Genomic DNA, 19,810 nt, shown 5'->3' on the forward strand with positions numbered 1-19,810 from the left:
AGATCCATCTTCTTCCCTCCATCTTCCATTGAAGCTTCCTCCGCTTTTCCCCAATTTCCACAATTGTCAACACCCTCATCGAAAATCTCAAGTTCAATGATAGCTTCAATGGCATGGTCACCCCTACCCTTTGGGTTGACCATGACCTAATAATTATATGTTCAACTCTAATCGATGTGTGCACCTTGCCACTATAGTCTCGAGTCCATGCATGATGGAAAAAAATTAGTTTGAAGGTAAGATATTACGAAGTATAAGTTAAGCGGACTTTGCTAGTTTGCTCTCTTGTAAATTATATCACCCTAAACACAAACATCTTGATACAATTGGCATTAATAATTGATACAAATCTATTCAAAAAAATAAAAATAAATAATTGATACTTCCTCCGTTCTATTAATATTGCAACAATGGACTTTTTGCACTATTCATCACTCTTGTTTGACCATATAATATGAGTTATACGTTAAGCAAAATATAGTCAAGTGGGATCTTGTTGGATTCGTCTCATAAAATACTTTCACAATATCAACTTTTTATAATTTTTACTCTTACACAATTATAGATATTTAGCATATAAAAGGTGTTTCGGGATGCGTAATTTCCTCCTTGTTGCAATATTAACAGAACGGAGGAAGTACAATTCAAGCTTATAAAGTAAATGAAATCAATATCAAACCAGCACAACAAACATAGAGATCTAACAAGCTAAATAGTTACACTTATTACTAACAAATTCAACCATAAATTCGTAGCGCTGCCATTGCGAGTAAATCAAATCTAAACGCTTGACTATTTCACTAATTAAGCATCAAACTTATATAAACGATTGATAAAAAAATCAAAATAATGTAACACAATCACACAATTTCACTTAACTTGAGTTTACAATAGAATTTGCCTTCATTAGCAAAGACAATTAAGACATTACCTTACAAATTTGCATCATTGCCCTAAATTACAAGTAGACTTTCGAAATCCAATATTCCAATCCATAGGTTAGTTTGTCTTTTGTAATCCGTAACAAATTCAGGTTGAAAGCTGACGTATAAATATGAATATATGATGTAATATTATGCCTGAAATTAATCTTTCAACCTTAATTATAAATACCTCTGCCGCCATTAAAATCATTTCAACCCTTGAAAACCCCTAAAAACGGCTCAAAATTTGTGCAAAAAACATCAAATTTTCACAGAAAAATCCAATCTTTATCCTTTAATTGAAAAACCCTCTTCCCTTTTCTTCAAACCCTAGATTTTTTCTTATCAAAAATCAACAATGGAGGCTGAAGATAATAAAATTAGCAGCAGCAGTAGCAGCAATATAATCCCAGAAAAAGTAATGGAAGGAGTAAGAACAACATTGGCTAACATTGATGAACTTCAATCAAATTTTGATGAGTTTCTCTCTCTTACTTCTGACCCTGAAGTTCTTTCTCAATTACCACCATTGGAGCGAGCTCAATCCCTACTTTTGCTTGCCAAACTAACTTCTGTTCTTCTTTCTGGTAATGAAAATTCCTCAAATTTCCCTTTTTTTTGGTTAATTTCTTCTTGTTTTTATATATAATTAACAAATTTCTTTGTGTTCTTTTTTTAATACAGTGAGGTTGAGGTGCAGTGGGGTTTACCCTGATCACCACCCAATTAAAGGAGAAATTGTAAGTATTCCTTTATTTTATTTTTATTGGTTGTGAATTAATGCTGAATTTGCGCATTTGATGATATTGGTATGTACATCAGTATAAGTATATACAACTATACAAGTGATACCGCCGTTTCATATTATTTGCAACGATTAAACATTTTCCTCTCTATTTAATGTCAAATCGTTGCAAATAATATAAAATGGAGGTAGTATATATTTTTGCGGTGATTTGGATGAATAAGTTTGCTGTGTACTATCACTTTTTATGTGTTAATAAGTTTTTTATACTTTGCATGATGTCAATAAAGCATTTATTAGTGTTTAATTTGATGAATTCTTGTTGGTTGCTTTTTTTTTTTTTTTTTTTTTTTTATTCCCTTCAATTTTGATGCCTTTGTCCAGTCTCAGTGATTTTGTCGAAATAACATTGTAAATTATGATTTATGAATATACTACTCTGGTAGATGTGCAAAATCTGTAGTTATTTGCTCTAAGCTATTCAGCTTTTACACTTTTTGATTCTTTGTTTTGGTTACTTATTTAGGATAGGTTGAGCCGGTATCAAGAAAAACTTGAGCGCTTTGTGGATAAAAGTAAAGGTATTGACTGCTGATTTAAGTGTTGGTAGGCAGCATTGGTTTTATGTTGGAAAGTCAATGCTGGATATTCGTAACGTTTCTTATTATTGTTTTGTCGATAGCTTACGTAGTTACACTTAATGATTAATAATGCTATTTTGTTTTCCTCTTATATTGAAGCACCCTTGCGACCTAGCACTACAGTGAACACCCAAGCAGCAACACGCTTTATTGAACACTCTTTGCCTGATCTTACCGCTGGTAGGTGACCTGTCTCGTAGCTTCATCGATAATAATGTTATCTTTAACATTTCATACGAAATTTGATTATATGGTCTTCTTTGATTTTGTAGAGCAGAGAAAAAGAATGAGGGCCATCAGTAAGGGTGAGGAAGGCAGAATGAAGTACTCCGAGAGGAATATTCAGAAGAAGAGGAAAACTCCGATAAGTGACATGAAATCTGTGCGAGAGGCTGCAGAGGAATTTTTGCAGAAAGCTGCCCGTGAACTTCTTGGTGAAACTAATGGAGGTGTGAAGGGGCCTCTGGCCCCTGTGCAACCTGTCGAGATAGATGAGGATTAAATTACTGGTAAAGTGGCTCTCTTCCTTACATGGTAGACATATCATCTTTTAATTACTTGTTTCTTTTCAATTTTGTGATGATTTATTTTAGTGTTTATAGTCTGCATGTACATATTGCTTGCAAGAAATTTGAAACTAGCTAGTAGGTGAGTCTTGAAAAATTATGTGTGATAAGCTGATCACCTTGTAAGATACTTCGCAAAAATCGCAATTTTCCTTTATTTGGTGGAGGCATTGAGTTCTGTTTATAATGTGTACTCTGTGGTACTTTCGGTGACTGATTCCTTCAGCTTCTTACCCAAGGTTGCCAAAAAATGTTCATATGAGAGTGGATTCAAAATTGGGTTTGATCAAGATGAATTGTGGATCGCTACAGATCCAAACTGAGATTGACAGTGAAATTGGTGATTTATATTGTTTATGAACCACTTTGTTAAACTTGTAAGGAGAATAACTGGAAACTAAGTCAATAATTCCTTGATAGTTTATGAAAATTTAATTTCATATCGCTAGGTTAAACAAAATAATCTTAGTTTTTCCTTAACAATTAATTATGAAAGGTTCTTTTAGAAATCTACAGATTTTTTTTTTCTTTCTGAGAAGGTAAATTAAAGAAAGAACTGAACGTAAAAAAAACATATAAGTCAAAGAAAGAACTGAACGTAAAAAAAACATATAAGTCAAAGAAAGAACTGAACGTAAAAAAAACATATTGATACATTTGATAGTATAACTAATCATACTACCTCAAAATTACAGGGTTTATATGGCTTTGTAGGTGCTTCCTTTCTAACTTTCCATTCAAGGATAGGTTGTTTAGAAGCTTGTTCAACTTTTCATACTCCATCTTTTCTTTCTGAATTTCATTTTTTCTTTCAGAAAGAAATTACAAGTTTATTGGCATCTTTGTTGATTTGTGAATCTATGTTTGTGTTGTGACTTGCAAGCTGTATTCATCTAGGTGAGGAGTGAACATATATTTTTATAGACTGATAGAGTGATAGACTGGTAGGTTTAATTGATATTTGCTGAATATGAGATGTGAAGTCATCATAAGATTTAAATGAATCTATTATCCTATATTTGTATACTGCAATGTCTTAAGCATCCCAAAATGATAAATTGTGATTGTGTAGGGTTGGTTTTACTTCTAGAATCCAGATTGAGGTTCAGAGTACTAACTTGTCAAGCCCCCAAAAGGATATTACTTAAGAAAGTGTATTGTTTGTTTGGGAAAATGCTACCTGACATGTGGATAACTATTACTGTCTCATTTAATGAATCCCTCCAATGTAGAGTAAAAAAAAAATAAATCAGATGTGGGTTATGTATGGCAGGATGCTTGAGACTTGCGAGACAAAAATCCAACGACGATAAATCCCCTTTGCCAGGTGTGGGGTGAAATATATTAAGTTATCATGGGATGTCTTGGGAGAAGAAGATTGTAGACTGTATTATTTTAGTAACTTTTGGAGCACGCGTCATCTGTTATTTATTTACCTGCGCTACAATTTATTTGCAATGGTTTGACATTCACCAACATCTAGGTAAAATTTGTTTATGGGTGGTAAACGGAGAGATAAAATTAAAGTTGCATGTAATGAGAGAGTTTGAAAAACTGACAAGTAAAAAAGGAAAGAACATTTGTTGCAAATAATTTGTTGTATCCATTGAAATTTAATGTTGCAAATATATTGAAACAGAGGCAGTGTTTCTTTTTTTTCCCCTTTTCATTACTACTCATATCTGGATATCTGAATGGTATAATAACTTTTAGAGTAAGCCTATTTCATATATACATGGTACCCATATTAGAACTTTTTTTTCCAAGAGAGGCTATTCAACATGCACAAGTTTTAAACCCCCCCCCCCCCCCCCCCCCCCCCAAAAAAAAAAAAAAAAAAAAAAACCAACAACACGCACACTCACAATTCCCTTTTATGACAAGGGCTACTTGAGTTAGAGAAGATGGTTCCCAGACTGTCTTTTATTAATCGCAACTTAGGGAAATAATGTGGAGGTTTGAATAAGCGGAACTTTTGAGGGCAAGAAATGGGTGGGTCATGTGGGTGGTCCAAGCCCAACTTTTGAGTAAGTAGACAAAATACGCTTACTGAAAAAGGACTGATGCAATTAATAATATACATCCCAAAGAGGTATATTTGGGGACGAAATAAGTAATTAAGTATGTATGTTTTGTATTTCTATACCTGATTGCACCTTGTTTTTTACTTCTCTTTCTGTTCTCTTTGGGATTGGTGTTTGATGTCTTCCTGTTTATCACTGAAAGTGAAGCTTCCTTGTGTATTTGCTTAAATTTATGCCATATTGCCATTGTTTTGTTTTCAAAATGAGGAAAATGATGGTTGCTAGGTGTCAAATTACCTCACCTTCACTTTTTCTTAGTTAACACACTTTAGTACTTAACTGTTCCTGTTTCGATACAAAAAATTTATGGCGGCTATAACGTAATTTCTTTCTCTGAGTGCATAGTTTTATGCACCCTAGGTGTGTGTGTTTGGGATAGGGTTTCCTCTCTAAATCGAGAGTAACATCCCATTTGTATGTGGCTTCCATATAAACTACATTCTCTTTAGGAGAATTTCTTTGGCGTATATACTTTGAAAAAAAACATGGTTGGATTGATGCAAATAGTTGAAATTGTTTGAAGTATATTGTAGAATTCATGTTTATAATTAAAATAATCAAACATTAAAAAAAAATAAAAAGCACACTATGTGCCTTTCTAGTTTCGGATTGGGAGAGGGCGATGGGATTAGTAATCCTAAGTAGTCTACCAACAGTAACAACCAAGCAATTATCATGCCATTATTAATGTTTGAGTGATAATGATTCATCTTTTTTTATCCTTCATTAGTTGAGAGTAGTATAAAGAACGCTTTGGGTTGGCTTAGGATTTTTTTGATGAGAGAATTTGAAGTGAAGGAAAGGAAAAGAGATTAAGGGATCAAATTTCTTTTGTTTGGATGCTATTTTGGGTAAGAGGAGGGATCCATATTTGTTCCTTCTTTGATGAAGTAAATTAATCCAAAGATTTTGATAGAATCTCCTCTCCTCCCTCTTCTTTTTCTCAATTGCCTTCCCCATTCTATTTATTTTATTTTATTTTATTTTTGACAGGAACTCCATTAATTGCTATCCAATCTCACTGTCAATGAAAATATTGAAATAGTCGGTAGGTATGTGTAAAAAGTGAAAGTTTACTTGTTGGTGCAAGGAGACACCTGTGGTTTGGGAAAGAGAAGTTATGTGGGAATGTTCATCCCATTGATGCTGATGGTGGAATTAGGTTATCTAACAAGCATTGGATGGATATTCTAATGGCAGCTCCTGCTTCCTGCAGCAGCTTGTTCAGCTAATTTGTTATTTAAACATCTCTAATTCTTTATTTATTTGTAAGAGAAAGGGTTCTGCTTATACCATGTTACCAACAATGACAATAGCCTAGCATGTGTCTTGCTGATAGAAAGTGTAGCTAAGAGGTGGCTTGTGAAATATCCAAGTAGGTGAGACAAATAGTAGGAAAGGTCAGGTAGGTCAGAAAGCAAAAGTCTATGCAAGTAGAGAAAAAAGATGGAGTGATAAATAGGCGGCAGAGGATGAAGTGAGGTGGCTAAATAAAGGTATTCCCATCGTCATTGGCGTCAGATCTGATGCTTATGGTATGGTGGTGTCGTAAGATCACGAGTGGAACACCTTATGAATTTTTGTAGAAAGATTTTGGTTGGTATACATAGAAGCAGCCCAGCTTTCATAAGAACTCACCAAAATTAGTTTTGTTGTAAACAAATGACAGAATGAAGTTTATGTCAAAGAAAGCCTCCATGGACCATGGGATAATGATGATGATTTGAATGTTCCAGGCTTCCAGCCCACCATTCATAAGATGATTAAGATCTGAATGTTTTAAATGAAGTTTACAAGTGGGTTTGTAATTTTAAGGAGTTATAAGTGGGTTTTCCATGAGAGGTGCAGTGAGTTTTTGAGAGTGAGATGAGAGAGAAGATGACTTTGTGTGGCAGAAGAGAGAGAGTAAAGAAATAAGAGTAAAACCCTTATGAGTATTTCCAGGAAAAAAAATATTAATAAAAATAAAACGGGTAACTAACGGGTACCCGAGATACTCAACGTCTGGCCCAGAAATCAAGTTTTTTAAGCGGGTACCCAACCCGTAAAAATGAAAAAATTCACTGATTACCCATCGGGTAGTGTGTGGGTCTTCGGGTCAGGGTTTTTTTGTACACCCCTATTTGTAACTAGGTTGGCTAATGTTATTGAGTTAATGTATCCTTTAAATGTACTTAAGTAAGTCAAATCTTACAATTTCTCTTCATTTGTTGGTGAGACTTGATTTATCCATTTGTTTTGGTACTTTACAATAATGCTTTATAATATCCCCTTGTTACTTCATCTCATTATTTTCTTTGTAGAGTTTCAGAGGATAAAAGGGCATGTGTGGACTATTACATACTTTTTTAAGTAGCCACTTTAATGGAGATGACCTTTGTTATTTGTACCTTGAAGGTCTGAACTTGGCCTTTGTCAAGAACATAGTTACTTTAATTGAGCATATTGATCTAGCACACAAAGAGTCTGAAATCTGGGTAACCGTTTTGCATTGGTTGAGTAGTAGCAAACTAATTGATCTTGTATGACTTATGCTTAGGAAGGATACCTTCATTTGGCGATGAACTGCTGATTCCATAGGTGCAGTGTTAGTAGCCAAAATGCCATTTTAGCTACAGCTGCCTATTAATCACTTGTTGCTTCTAGGCAATTTCGATTGATTAGAATGTCTTGATACCTGACTGGGCTGACTCTCTGCCACACTGCCACCTTAGTATGAGAAATAATTCTTTTGCTGGTTAGCTGAATTTTTCCATTCCATGTGTATTTATCTTGCTTGATTTGGAAATTACCTCTAGGTGCGTGAATCATTGTTTATGAATGGGAATGTAGGATACATAGACGTAGCGCCTCCCCCAATTCTGATAACACTTACTCGTAAAGTCATGGGTAATGTATTTTACCAATATTAGTTGGATACTTGTTAATTGTACTGCCTATTGCTTCTATTGTACTTTCTATTTCTGAAAATGAATATTGGCCTTTAATATTGAAAGAAATATTTGTAACATTAGTAAAGAGTTTTTGATACGTATGTAACGATATCTTATTGTAATCTGGTGAATGTTTATCTTCTGTATATTAGTCATCAAAGATTTAGTATGAATGCAAGTTACAAATAATTTGGGACAAATAGGAGGCCTTTAGACTACCATCTATTCATCTCGAGAAGAGGATTGTTGGACTTGAATACGGAAAGATCTATACAGATATGGCATGACAGACTGTCAGCTTGTAATTGTAGGTTGTAATGGTATGTTGGAGAAAAACTTGTGTGTTAGTATCTATTGTTGTGGATTAGACATCATGGTGTAAATGTATTTTCGTCACTCACTGCCCTTTTCTGAAGTGTTTATGGAGTTTATTTGAGTTTTTGACATGGTGTTTTGTAAGAGAGAGAGAGAGAGAGAGAGGGGGGGGGGGGGGGGGGGCTTGACCAGCTATTTTTGTTCTAAACCCGTACTCCTTTATATATCTCACAAATAATGAAACTCCTTCGAGTAAATCTGTGAACATTGGCTATGGTCAAACCGTGTACATCTTTTATCTTTCTGCACACTCATTTCTCAACATGGGTAATCGTTTGATTTTTGTTTACTATAAAGTAAATAATTTCCTATATGCGGTTGTATCTTTCTACTTTTCCTAACACCTAGTCACATCTTTTCTTTGGTCTTAAGATGTTCTTGAATCTTATTTGCAAAATCTAGTCATTATTTATGTATTTATAGACTCTTGTTGTTGTGCACCTTGCAGGCCTCTAGGTTCTCAAATCTCGACTTCATTTGGGAGGATGAGTAGTTTGTTCGATATATAGATCAGCCCGGTCTCTTCAAATGGGCAAGAGGTTCACTTCCTATTTGTTATTAGCTTTTGAAGTTCATAAATAATCAAAACTCTTGTTTATATTTGTTGGTAGTGTACTAGTGATGGTATTGCTAGAAGAGTTTTTTCTCCTTTAGAGGTTGTTACATCTGTTAGTGCTTGTTATAGTCTGTTGTTGGAGAATGTTAGCCTATTGGGCAATTGTAAGTTAGCTCTTTTTCTCTTTGAATTGAATCCTGATATGAGTTTATTTTAGCCTCCATGATTATCTAGCGCTGGGCAAAATTATCCGAAAATCAAAGTGGGTCTTGAACAAAGTTTTTTGACCCGTAACCTGATTTAACTTTGCGGGACAAAACTGACTCAAACCAGAACATGACATATTGACCCAATTTTATGGGTTTTTTAATAAATACTCTCTTCGTTTTTAATTACTTGTTCCATTTCTCTCTGCACGGGGTTTTAAAAGAATAAAAGGAAATTTATTAGGAAGAAAAGAAGATAATTGGAGGAGCTAATTAGGTGGAAAAAGTGAAAGGGGGCCATTATGTCTTAATTGGACAGAAAACAAAAAACGAATATTTGTTTAAAAATAACTCTATCTTATAGACAAAATTTTCTTATATCAATTATATGTTTTAAAATTTGACATATATATAAAAAAAATGTAACATTATTTATAAATTAACAAATTACATATACCTATGTAAATATTATATTGCACATAATTAATTCATATAATTATATATATTGATGATACATTAGCATATACATGTATAAATATAATTTTTTTTCACTTATAAATTTGTTTTTATTATTATGTTACAGAATTTGATTATCAATTCACAATTTGACATTAAACAAAATTTAAACTCGATAACGTGAGTTTTAAGTTCAACATATAAAATGAATGGTGTGGATGAAAATAATGTTTGGGCTTGTTTTTATAAATGCAAAATACACGAACCTTGAGTTTATTAGCAACAATATTTTCAACACATTGATTGATAGTATGGGGCCTAATAAGATTTGCTGTAGTCAAAATGATGCCAGTATAAGCATCATAACAGTCAATAATTGTTCCAGAACTCTGATATAACTCCTCATCACCTACACAATTTTTTTTCCCACCCAACAGGTATATTTAACCAAAAAGGTAATTTAAAACACAAAAAACACACATTAGAGATGGATAAGAAAATACCTGTGTAAGATACCAAAGAAACAACGAAAGGAAAAACACTAAGAGCAGCTCTCTTAGTGTTAATATCAAGATAGAGATTTCTCTCTTTAGCTGAAAATTTTGGTCTCTTAAGAGCTAAACAATATTTGTTTGCTAAATCATTTGGAGTTGTATACAATTTACATATCATTAAGAAATCAATGTTTACAACATTCCTTTGATATATGAACAAGATTAAGAAATCAATGTTTACAACATTCCTTTGATATATGAACAACATTCCTTTGATATATCAATGTTATGAAATCAATTGATTCATAACCTGTTTTATGTCCCTTCCTTTTCTAAGGATTGCACTTTAATGGATTCTTCCCTTGCTGTATAGTTTTTTCAACTAGAAAAGAAACACAAAATGATCTCACATCTTACACATAAAGGGAAAAAATATAAAAATTAATTCATTGTAAACCTAAAATCTCAACTAGACACCAAAATATATGGCTACAAAATGCATTAGATACAATCATTCAAGAAAAAGATGTCGTGTGGCAAACACAAGTAGCAATTGATGTCTTAAATTTACTCAATCATTAAGTAAAAAATTTAGCATAGGTTTGATTTTTTAATTTTTTATTTTTTATTTAAAAAAAAACGGCTTGAAATGCATTAGCAACCAAATTTTACTCATTCATTAAGTAAAATTCTTCACGATAGAGAATATCAAGAGCACAATTTTACCAACAAAATCGACCGTTATAATCTTTCATGACTTGAGTAATTACATAACCAAAAGTTGAATAATCACCTTAGAAAAACTCTAAAGTAGCGATGAACCCTAGATTCTGAAATTGATATTCGGTTAATTAATAAAGAAAAAACACCATACCTTAGAAACTACTTGAATAGAGGAGTTATAGCTGAAAAGCCACTTCAATGGAGAATATACATTACAACGCGCTTCAATGGTTGAAAGAGACAGGAAGGAGGAGTGCCCAGGAAAATAAACGAATTAATACTATAAATTTAAGAAAATAGCATCATCCTCAAATTTAAGAGTTAAATATAGTGGCCCTGTTTGGGAGAAAGCTGAAAGCTGAAGCTGATTGAGTTAGCTGATTTTGACTAGCTGATTTTATTAACTGATTTGACTAACTTATTCTATTAACCGATTATATAAAAGTGTTTGGTAAATAGCTGATAGCTTAAAGGTGATTGAGTATGTGAAATGACCAATAAGCTAATTGTGGGGTAGGTAGTTTAGATAGAATTTTAAATTAAATGAGGTTATAAGTGCCATTTCACAATAATTAATGAATAAGCTAATTGAAAAAGCTCCTAAAATAAGCTTTTTCAAAAAGAGCTTATTTAGTGGAATAAGCTCTTTCAATAAGCTTACTACCAAACACTTGTATTAGCTTGTTTGACTAGTCAATCAGCTAAAGTTAGTCAAATAAGCTAATATATATACCCCCAATAAGCTAACTACCAAACAAGGCCAGTATAAATTTGTTGTATGGTCAAAGACTCAAAGGAGATAATTATATTCCTAAATTATGGACTATAGTTCCCTAGTATATTGCCATATATATTATAATCAAAGGAAATAATTAGCTTGATAAAAATGATAATTATGTATTTATAGTTAGTTGAACCCGGATATGACCTCACTTGGAAATGACCCAACCTGATTGTAACCTGCAAATTATTGACTTGAACATAACCCGACTTGAATCTGAGAATGACCCGACTTGAAAATGACCCAACCTGATTATAACCCGCAAATTATTGACTTGAACCGAACCCGATTATAACCAGCAAATTAATGACTTGAACTGAACCCAACTCAAACCCGAGAATGACCCGACCTAATTATAACCCGCAAAATATTGACTTGAATCGAACCTGACTCGAACCTGAGAATTACCCTAACCCGTGAAAACCCAAATTAAACCCGACCTATTGTTCACCTGAACCGAATGTAATACGACATGTTATTAACCTGACTCAAACCCGATAAGAAGTATGACCCGACGTGACCCGACTAAAGCATGACCCAACCTAAACCTGACTCGCATAGGTTATGGAATTAATCTGAATTGACGTGATCCGAGTAGACCCGACCCACGCTTACTGACCCAAACCCGACCTATTTACCCGAATTGACAGCTCAACCCGAAACCTCCAAAATTTCTCAAAAAGCGTGGATAATAGTCTTCAATGTTGGAATTTTTTGACTTTTTTTCACCAGGAAATAAAAATTGGAGAAATGTTTACCATGGTCTCTAATACCCTCCAGGAGTCCAATTGGTTGGGCGAAACCATCCAATTTGCCTTTAAACGACCAATTTATCGGTTTACAACTTGCACCGATTTCATTAACTCAAGCCTACATCGAACATTTATGACAACATATAATAATCATATATGGTTCCAAATGGCATTTATATGACCCCGAAATGTATCCCCTAAAATCTCAATGCTTTTCGACACCGAGCCTCGAAACATTCGAAATGTCTCAAAAAGCATGAATATTAGCCTTCAATTTTGGAATTTTTAGACTTTTTTTCGCCCGGATATAAAAATTGTCGAAATGTTAACCATTGTCCCTAATACCCTCTGTGAGTCCAATTGGGTGGGTAGAACCATCCAATTTGTCTATGAACGACCAATTTACCGGTTTACAACTTGCATCGATTTCATTAATTCAAGCCTACCACGAACATTTATTACAACAAAAAATGATCAAATATGGTTCCAAACGACATTGTATTGTATGACCCCGAAATGTATTCCTGAGAATTTAAAGACTTTTCGACACCGGGCCTCGAAACCTCCAAAAATTCTCTAAAATAGTGGATATAGCCTTCAATTTATGAATTTTTTGACTTTTTCTGGCACGAAAATAAAAATGGTCGAAATGTTTACCATGGTCTCTAATACCCTCCGAGAGTCCAATTGGGTGGGTGGAACCATCCAATTTGCCTTTAAACGACCAATTTACCGGTTTACAACTTGCGCCGATTTCATTAAGTCAAGTCTACCACAAACATTTATGACAACATATAATGATCATATGTGTTCCAAATGGCATTATATGACCCCAAGATGTATCCCCTATAATATAAAGGAATTTCGACACCAGGCCCCGAAACTTCCAAAATTTTCTCAAAAAACGTGGATATTAGCCTTCAATTTTGGATTTTTTTTACTTTTTTTTGCCCAAAAATAAAAATTGCCGAAATTTTTACCATGTTCCCTAATACCCTTTGGGAGTCCAATTGGGTGGTTGCCTGGTTGGAACCATCCTATTTGCCTTAAACGACAAATTTACCGGTTTACAACTTGCACCGATTTCATTAATTCAAGTCTACCACGAACATTTATTACAACAACTAATGATCATATATGGTTCCAAAAAACATTATATGACCCCAAGATGTATTCCCTAGAATTTCAAGACTTTTCGATACTTGGTCCCGAAGAATCCAAAAATTCTCAAAAAGCGTGCATATTCAATTTATGATTTTTTTTTTTTTTTTTACTTTTTTCGCCGGGAAATAAAAATTGCCGAAATGTTTATTATGGTCTCTAATACCCTTTGGGAGTCCAATTGGGTGAGTGGAACCATATAATTTGCCTTTAAACGACAAATTTATCGGTTTACAACTACCGCCGATTTCATTAACTCAAATCTACCACAAACATTTATGACAACATACAATGATCATGTATGGTTCTAAAAGGCATTATATGACCCTGAGATATATCCCCTAATCTAAAGGCTTTTCGACATCGGGCCCCGTAACCTCCAAAATTTCTCAAAAAACATGGATATTAGCCTTCAATTTTGGATTTTTTTTACTTTTTTTCGCCCGAAAATAAAGATTGCCAAAATGTTTACCATGGTCCCCAATATCCTCTGGGAGTCTAATTGGGTGGGTGGAACCATCCTATTTGCCTTTAAATAGCCAATTTACCGGTTTACAACTTGCACCGATTTAATTAACTAAAGCCTACTACGAACATTTATGCATGACAACATTTAATGATCATATATGGTTCCAAACAACATTACGACCCCGAGATGTATCCCATAAAATCTCAAAACTTTTCAACACCGGATCTCGAAACATCCCAAATTTCTCAAAAAGCGTGGATTTCAATTTTGGAATTTTTTGACTTTTTTTCGCTCGGAAATAATAATTCCTGAAATGTTTACCATGGTCCCTTATACCCTTCGGGAGTCCAATTGGGTGGGTGAAACCATCCAATTTGCCTTTAAACGACCAATTTACCGGTTTACAACTTGCATCGATTCATTAACTCAAGCCTACTAGGAAGATTTATGACAACAAATAATGATCATATATGGTTCCAAACGGCATTATATGACCCCAAAATATATCCCCTAGAATTTTAAGACATTTCGACACCTAGCCACGAAAACTCCAAATTTTCTCAAAAATTGTGGATATATAGCCTTTAGTTTTGGAATTTTTTTACTTTTTTTCGCCCGGAAATAAAAATTGACAAAATGTTTACAGTGCTCCCTTATACCCTCTGGGAGTCCGATCGGGTGGGTGGAACATTCCAATTTGCGTTTAAACGGCCAATTTACCGAGTTATAACTTGCACCGATTTCATTAATTCAAGCCTTCCACGATCATTTATGACAACATATAATTATCATTTATGGTTTCAAATGGCATTATATGACACCTAGATGTATCTCTCTAAAATCTTATTTCTTTTCGACACCAGGGCCCGAAACCTTCGAAATTTCTTAAAATGCATGGATATTAGACTTCAATTTTGTAATTAAAAATTGCCGAAATGTTTACCATGGTCCCTAGCTAATACCCCCCCGGTAGTCCAATTGGGTGGGTGGAACCATCCAATATTCCTTTGAACAACAAATTTACCGATTTCCAACTTGCACCGATTTCATTAACTCAAGCCTATCACGAACATTTATGACAACAAATAATGCTCATATATGGGTCCAAATGACTTTATATGACCACGAGATGTATTCCCTAGAATTTCTAGACTTTTAGACACCGGCTCCGAAGACTCCAAAGTTTCTTAAAAAGCGTGGATATAAACCTTCAATTTTTGAATATTTTGACTTTTTTTGTCCGGAAATAAAAATTACAGAAATGTTTATCATGGTCCCTAATACCCTCCAAGATTCCAATTGGGTAGGTGGAACCAACCAATTTTCCTTTAAACGGCCAATTTACCAATTTACAACTTGCACCGATTTCGTTAATTCAAGCCTGCCACGAACATTTATGACAACATATAATGATTATATATGGTTCCAAACTCCATTATATGACCCCGAAATGTGTCCCCTAAAATCTCGAGTTTTTTCGTCGACAGGCCCCGAAACCTCGCAAATTTCTCAAAAAGCGTGGATATTAGACTTCAATTTTTGAATTTTTTAATTTTTTTTCACCCGAAAATAAAAATTGATGAAACGTTTACCATGGTCCCTAATTCCCTCCGAGAGTCCAATTAGGTGGGTGGAACCATCCAATTTGCCTTTAACAACCAATTTACTGGTTTACAACTTGCACCAATTTCATTAACTCGAGCATACCACGAACATTTATGACAACAAATAATAAACATTTATTTTGAATTTTTTGACTTTTTATCGCTCGCAAATAAAAATTTCCAAATTTTTTACCATGGTTTCTAATACCCTCTGGGAGTCCAATTGGGTGGGTGAAAAACCATCCAATTTTCCTTTAAACGACCAATTTACCGGTTTACAACTTGCACCGATTTCATTAAATCAAGCCTATCACGAACATTTATAATAGCATATAATAATAAAAAAATGGTTCCAAACGGCATTATATGACCCCTAGATGTATCCCCTAATATTTAAAGGCTTTTCTACACCGAGCCTCGAAACCTTCAAAGTTTCTAAAAAACGTGGATATTAGCCTTCAATTTTGGAATTTTTTTGACTTTTTCTCCCAAAAAAAAAAAATTCCCGAAATATTTACCATGGTCCCTAATACCCTTCGGGAGTCTAATTGGGTGGGTGGAACCATCCAATTTTCCTTTAAACGGCCAATTTACCGGTTTACAACTTGCACCGATTTCATTAACTTAAGCCTACCACGAACATCTATGACAACATATAATGGTCATATATGGTTCCAAACGTCATTATATGACCTCATATATATTCCCAAAAATCTCAAGAATTTTTGACACCGGGCCCCGAAAACTCCAAAAAATTTCAAAAAGCGTGAACATTAACCTTCAATTTTAGAAAATTTTGACTTTTTTCGCCCGAAAATAAAAATTGCTAAAATGTTTACCATGGTCCTTAATACCCTCCGGTAGTCCAATTGGGTGGGTGGAACCATCCAATTTGCCTTTAAACTGCCAATTTACCGGTTTACAACTTGCACCAATTACATCAACTCAAGCCTACCATGAACATTTATGACAACAAATAATGATCATATATGGTTCCAAACGACATCATATGACCCTGAGTTGTATTCCTTAGAATCTCATGGCTTTTCGATACTGGGTTTCGAAACCTTCAAAATTTCTCAAAAAGCGTGGATATTAGCCTTTATTTTTGGAATTTTAAGACTTTTTCCGCCCAGAAATAATAAATGTCGAAATGTTTACCATGGTCTCTAATACCCTTCGGGAGTCCAATTGGGTGGGTGCAATCATCCAATTTGCCTTTAAACGACCAATTTGCCGGTTTACAACTTGCACCAATGTCATTAAATCAAGCCTACCGTACCACGAACATTTATGGCAGCATATAATGATTATATATGGTTCCAAACATCATCATTATATGACCCCGAGTTGTATTCCATAAAATTTCAAGGCTTTTCGACACCGTGCCCCGAAACCTCCAAAAGTTCTCAAAAAACGTGGATATATATATTATTTTGTCCAAATATTAGGGACTTATAAATTTTTGAATAATAATAGTATGTATTTTTTTTCCTCATGTAGGAGGAAATTTCATTATATTATTACTTGAAACAAATAATCCAATTTTATTTAGTTGTTGTAAAATAAAAACAAATCCTAAGAATATTAAAAATTGAACTATATATAGGCTACAAATATAAAGTAATATTTTGTTATTATTTATTAAAAAAAAGTTATAGCATATATATACTTATCAAAATAAAATAATGTACATATTTAATTCGTACAAAGGTTGTCGGTAACCTATGCATATACAATTGTTTAACTCATCTCTCTAACAAATGATATTGGTCACTAATTTGTTCATTATCTAGTATCTTAGCAATTTTACTTGATTACAAACAATTAATTGGGTACAGTAATATTAAAATAAATAAATAGAAAATGCAAAATGTTCTCCACTAGTTAATTAAAAATTGATAAATTAAACTATGAAATTTGATATGAGCTATACATAGTGAAACACTTGTGTGAACTATAGATATGATAGAAAATGAAACAAAAAATTATTTTTTTGATTAAGATAATAAAAAGTCGAAGAAAGAGTTAAAAAATACCTTGTTTGAAAAGGAAATCACCCAAGACAAAAGAAAAAAAAAATAAAAAAAAAGGGAAGAATACAAGCTAAATATCATCGTACACACGACCTGCCACATAACATGATGTAAAACTCACCAAATCAAAAAAGTGAAAAAAAAACCCATCAAGCCACGCTCACAACAATATTACAATGTATAACGTAATTTGTTATAAATACATATTAATAACTTAGAAGAAACAACTATTCAAAAAAAAAAAAAAAAGTAACAAAATTTAGGGCCCTTAGTTTCCGTAGGCCCTGGGCAACCGCCCCGGCTGCCCTGGGACAGATTCGGGCCTAACTGAACTTACCTAATATATAGTGAAGTTATTAATGATGGAATAATCAATGATTGCATATTCAACTTAGGACCAACACAACCTTACATATTAATAACTTAGAAGTAACAAAATTTGGGGCCCTTAGTTTCCGCAAGCCCTGGGCAACCGCCCCGGCTGTCCTGGGTCAGATACGGGTCTGACTGAACTTACCTAATATATAGAGAAGTTATTAATGATGGAATAATCAATGATTGCATATTCAACTTAGGATCAACACAACCTTCTCCATTGAAAAGGCAAGAATTGTAAGCTTGATCAACTATATTTAGTGAAATCTTAGTTTAATTGTACTGTGCAATTATACTTGTTCGCTTCAGCTTTATTAGCAACCTTAATTTTGAAAAATATGTTTTTAATCATTTCAGTTACCATTATACCATTCATAAGCAAATATTGATCTTAATCATCTTATAGACCATAAAAAAATTCAAATGGAAATAATTAATAGGATTAACAGAGAGTGTTAAACACACATATTATTATGGAAATATTCATACTACATCATTAGCAGTCCATCTTAAGAGATAATCCCAAAACCAATTCATAGAACGCACCATTCATTCAACATCAATATTCTAGAATTATGTAAATAAATATTAAAGTCTTACATCATAAAATCCGATTAAATAAATATGAAAGACAATGTATTCCTTTTTAGTAATGACATTAGAACGATAACAAGAACGATTATGTAGATACTTCATCATTGGGATCCTTTTATCTTCATGGCAATTTTGTAATTAAAATAACAAAATATCTAAGTTAGAATGACATTTTCGTGAATGATCCAACATTAATAAGACCCGTATTTAATAAAAAAGGAAAAATTGTCAAAATAATACAAATTTTGAGCAATCCGTTAAAAACAAGTCAAACTTTTAATTATTTCTAAATAATACAAATTTTAAGGGATATCTGCTTTAAACAAATTATTTTACCTACATCTTGTTTAACTGTTTTTTATTTTATTTTTTCTATTTATCTTATAAAGTTGTTTAATAGTTTCAAAAAAATAATACAATGTCACGTGTTCCATATAACTTATTCATGAGGTAACTAATTGGTTTTAACTTGTTTAAAGCGGATAACCCTCAAAGTTTGTATTATTAAAAAATAATTAAAAGTTTGACTTGTATTTGACGGATTGTTTAAATTTTGTATTATTTTTTACAATTTTTTCTAATAAAAAATTGTTGATTTATTTATAAAAAGGATCTTGCTAACGAGCGCCCCGAGCCGTTAGATAAGGAATAACTATATTGGTTGAAATGGTATTAAGTTAGGAATGCATGACAAAATCACGCGTCGTTCGGTGTAATTAATGTTAATTTTACTCTAATATTTCCACTTTTAATTCTCTTATCTAACGCCCCGGGGGCGCTCATTAGCTTTTGCCTTATAAAAATACTACTACTAGATTATTTTTTATTTAGGAAATTTTGTCGAAAACCACCCGCTAAAAACACTTTTTTGTCAAAAACCACCCACTTAAAAATTTGTAGCCCAACACCACCCAAATTTAAATTTTTGTTGTCAATGACCACCTGACTCAACATTCCGGCATTGACCATAAACTCCGGCGTTGACCTGGGGCACGTGACTTACACGTGACTTTTAATGACCCCCCAAACCACCTTCGCAACCACTGCCGTTAACCCTACAGTATGCACAACCGCCACAACCACCCCAAAACCCATCGAATTCCACCCCTTCACCTGAAACTAATTACACTGCCTAGAAAAAACCCCTACCCAACCACAAAACGCAGCCACCACACCAAAAAGTCGAAAACCGACCACCTCCACCACCTAAATCCACCTCTTCTGCAGATCCAAACCTATCAACCAAAAATCCACCACATCCGCTCTTCTCCTTTTCCTCAAATTTACCAACACCACTTCGAAAACCTACCCCCACCACTCGTAACCCTAGACCCAC

The 19,810-nt window shown here is 33.6% G+C and overlaps 1 protein-coding gene across 2 annotated transcripts; it reads left to right on the forward strand.

Annotated features, from left to right (window-relative positions):
* Positions 1-1,099: 1,099 nt before the first annotated feature.
* Positions 1,100-9,046, forward strand: LOC145641528 (uncharacterized). 2 transcript variants are annotated; one of them, XM_081692351.1, is made up of 6 exons: positions 1,100-1,510; positions 1,608-1,663; positions 2,195-2,249; positions 2,409-2,489; positions 2,582-2,818; positions 5,953-6,084. In XM_081692351.1, exons 1-5 carry the CDS (start codon positions 1,282-1,284, stop codon positions 2,809-2,811), a joined length of 651 nt encoding a protein of 216 aa, XP_081548477.1. In that variant the 5' UTR covers positions 1,100-1,281; the 3' UTR covers positions 2,812-2,818; positions 5,953-6,084. The 2 variants fall into 2 exon arrangements, with proteins under 2 accessions (XP_081548477.1, XP_081548476.1); XM_081692350.1 differs by lacking the exon at positions 5,953-6,084 and adding an exon at positions 8,716-9,046 and having other exon boundaries at positions 1,110-1,510.
* The last annotated feature ends 10,764 nt before the right edge of the window (positions 9,047-19,810 follow it).

Source organism: Chenopodium album, chromosome 8, assembly GCF_948465745.1.
Source record: "Chenopodium album chromosome 8, dcCheAlbu1.1, whole genome shotgun sequence".
Taxonomy (NCBI): domain Eukaryota; kingdom Viridiplantae; phylum Streptophyta; class Magnoliopsida; order Caryophyllales; family Amaranthaceae; genus Chenopodium; species Chenopodium album.